This window comes from Crocodylus porosus, unplaced genomic scaffold (genome assembly GCF_001723895.1).
Source record: "Crocodylus porosus isolate Cpor-Errol unplaced genomic scaffold, CroPor_comp1, whole genome shotgun sequence".
NCBI classification, from domain to species: domain Eukaryota; kingdom Metazoa; phylum Chordata; order Crocodylia; family Crocodylidae; genus Crocodylus; species Crocodylus porosus.
Window position 1 is genome coordinate 36309024 of NW_017728911.1, and position 2497 is coordinate 36311520.

Below are 2497 nucleotides of genomic sequence, written 5' to 3' on the forward strand. Positions count from 1 at the left end.
CCTTCCGACCCTAGAAACTATGAAACTATGAGTACTGGGGTAACGCCTCTGCACATCTGCCACTAGCCAACAAAGTATGAGCAGACAGTTGTCTTCAACAAATACCACGTCTCTCAACGGGACTTACAATCTTCTCTCCGGAAAAACCACAGCAAATCGTTCAGCTGTTCTTGAGACAGAGACGCTGCAGGGGTGGTGTCACCCTCCATCTCACTGCGCGTGCCTGTGTTTGCAAGAGCCATAGGGGTATATCTGCTTCTTTTTGTCTTTGCTGGAGGAAAAAAGCCAAGAAACATAGGAAGAGATACTACACCCTTTGTTTTTGTTGCAACTGCTCCAAAGAGAAGAGCCTTGCTAGTGGTTCACAGGGTTGCCATGTTATTTCTTTAACATAGGGCCGGTTTTGGGGGGAGGCAAAATGGTGTTGTGTGTGCCTGAGTGACGATGAGCATGTGGAGTCTGAAGCTAAAAAGTTGATTCAAGACATCCAAAGTATGGGAATCTGCAAAAAAATGTTTGTGATGGCCCCTGTTTCCTGGTTTTTGGAAGGGATCTCTAATTTAAGTGCAAATCCTATACCTATGGAGGTCTCTGGCACCCTTGTCCCTGATGTCAGTGCAATGGGGTCTAGCTCTTTTACACTTAGAGCTTCCTTTTCCTAAAAGTCCCAGGTAATCTGAAGCGAGCCACTACCTTGTCTATAGTGAATTCCATGTTACATATTTGTTCTGGGCTCCCCACTGCACTCCTGGCCTTTATCAAGAAGCGTGATTAGTGCATCTCTGGGCCATGGCATCCAGGGTCCCCAACCTGTCTGCCTGCTAGAGAAATACTGTGATTGTCTGGTGAAAGACTTCACCCCTGCATATCACGCGCAAAAAGATGTAGGTGAAGTCATGGTGTATTTGCATTCATGTTACACAAGCATCATAAGTGGCTCACCTTTTTCGGTGTCCAGTGCTTACCTGGTTTCTCATCACATATATTCTGTTCCCCTCTGCCTCGCCACTGGGAATTTGGGCTTTGTGTGTCAGTGAGAACAGCTTTATTCTTTTTTACTGCCAAGTATTTCTGGATTCCCATAGGCTGAAGCCAGAAATTAAAGCAGTCCCAGTTTACAAGTGCTCTACTGTCACAGGGACTTGTCTGTACTCTGTTGACCTCAGCCACAGATAGACATTTCCTTGTGCCACGATTGACTAAGGAATTGTTTTGCCAAAACCAGTGTTGGGACTTCAAAGTAGAATTACAGTCCTCTATCAGTAAGTTCTTATCTGTACTTGCTTGTAGACACAGGTTGACTTTGGTATTTTTAATCAGAAAACCATCTGTGCCTGTAGAGAAAGCAGAGCATTAGCAGTCCTCCTATCAGCATGGCATATGTAGCTACCGACAAAGCACTGTTCAGATCATGATCAAAGCCCTGGGTTTAGGGAAAATCCCATGGAAACCTTTGCAGAAACCATGTTTCTCTCTTGGAAGAGCTGTCATCAAGTCTACCAGGATTTTACCCCATTCTTGGCAATCCCTTAAGAGCTGTTGTTCTCCACTGCGGTAAGAAGAATCTCGGCATCCCCGTGCATGTCTCCAAGCTGTAATTTTGCTACTTGGACTCGGAGCTGTGCCTGGGATCTGTCTCCCCCTCTCTCTTTCAGTATAATTGTGGAGGGATCATTAAATTTGGCTACGAGACCCATATTGTTTCACTATCTAATCTTGGATAATTCAATCCAAACATGCCTCTGTTAACGGCAGATCCCTTTTTAAATACATAGTGGGTAAAACGACGGTACCAAGTAATGTGAGGCCTCTGCAGGACACGCTTGGTAAACTGGTGGTAGCACCAGACGACAAAGCTAATCTCTTTAACAAATTCTTGGCTTCCAGTTTTTTGAGCAGGGACTGGGACATCCCCCCCACCAGGATCCCCGCCGGCCCCAGGGGAGGCGCACCCAGGCCCAGGGTCAGAGAGGACCTAGTCAGGGACCTTCTGGGGGGGCTGGACATGTTCAAATCAGCCGGTCCGGATGATCTCCACCCCCGAGTGCTGAGGGAATTGGCTGCGGTCATTGCAGGACCCCCGGCACGGCTGTACGAGCACTCGTGGGGCTCTGGTGTGGTGCCAGAGGACTGGAAGAGGCCAACGTGGTTCCCATCTTCAAAAAGGGGAGGAAGGAGGACCTGGGGAACTAGAGGCCAGTTAGTTTTACCTCGGTCCTGGGTAAGCTTTTTGAGAGAATTATCCTGACGCATGTCCACGAGGGGCTGGGGGGGAGATCATGCTTAGGGGCAACCACCACGGGTTTGTTAGCGGCAGGTCCTGTCAGACCAACCTGGTGGCCTTCTGCGGCCAGGTCACCAAATCCTTGGATGCAGGGGTAGCAGTGGACATCGTCTTCCTGGACTTTCAGAGGGCCTTCGACACTGTCTCTCACCCCGTTCTCATTAAGAAACTGGGGGCTGTGGTGTCGACACCCACACAGTCAGATGAGTCGCC

The 2497-nt window shown here is 48.7% G+C and overlaps 1 protein-coding gene across 3 annotated transcripts in view; it reads right to left on the reverse strand.

Annotated features, from left to right (window-relative positions):
- SLC51B (solute carrier family 51 beta subunit) overlaps positions 1-2497 on the reverse strand; it is a 16726-nt gene that overhangs the window by 3601 nt on the left and 10628 nt on the right. For all 3 annotated transcript variants that reach the window (XM_019533815.1, XM_019533816.1, XM_019533817.1), the window contains 2 exons: positions 966-1334; positions 128-271 (listed from right to left, as the gene is read on the reverse strand). In XM_019533815.1, the coding sequence (XP_019389360.1) occupies positions 128-271; positions 966-1334 (513 nt within the window). The remainder of the gene's footprint in view (positions 1-127; positions 272-965; positions 1335-2497) is intronic.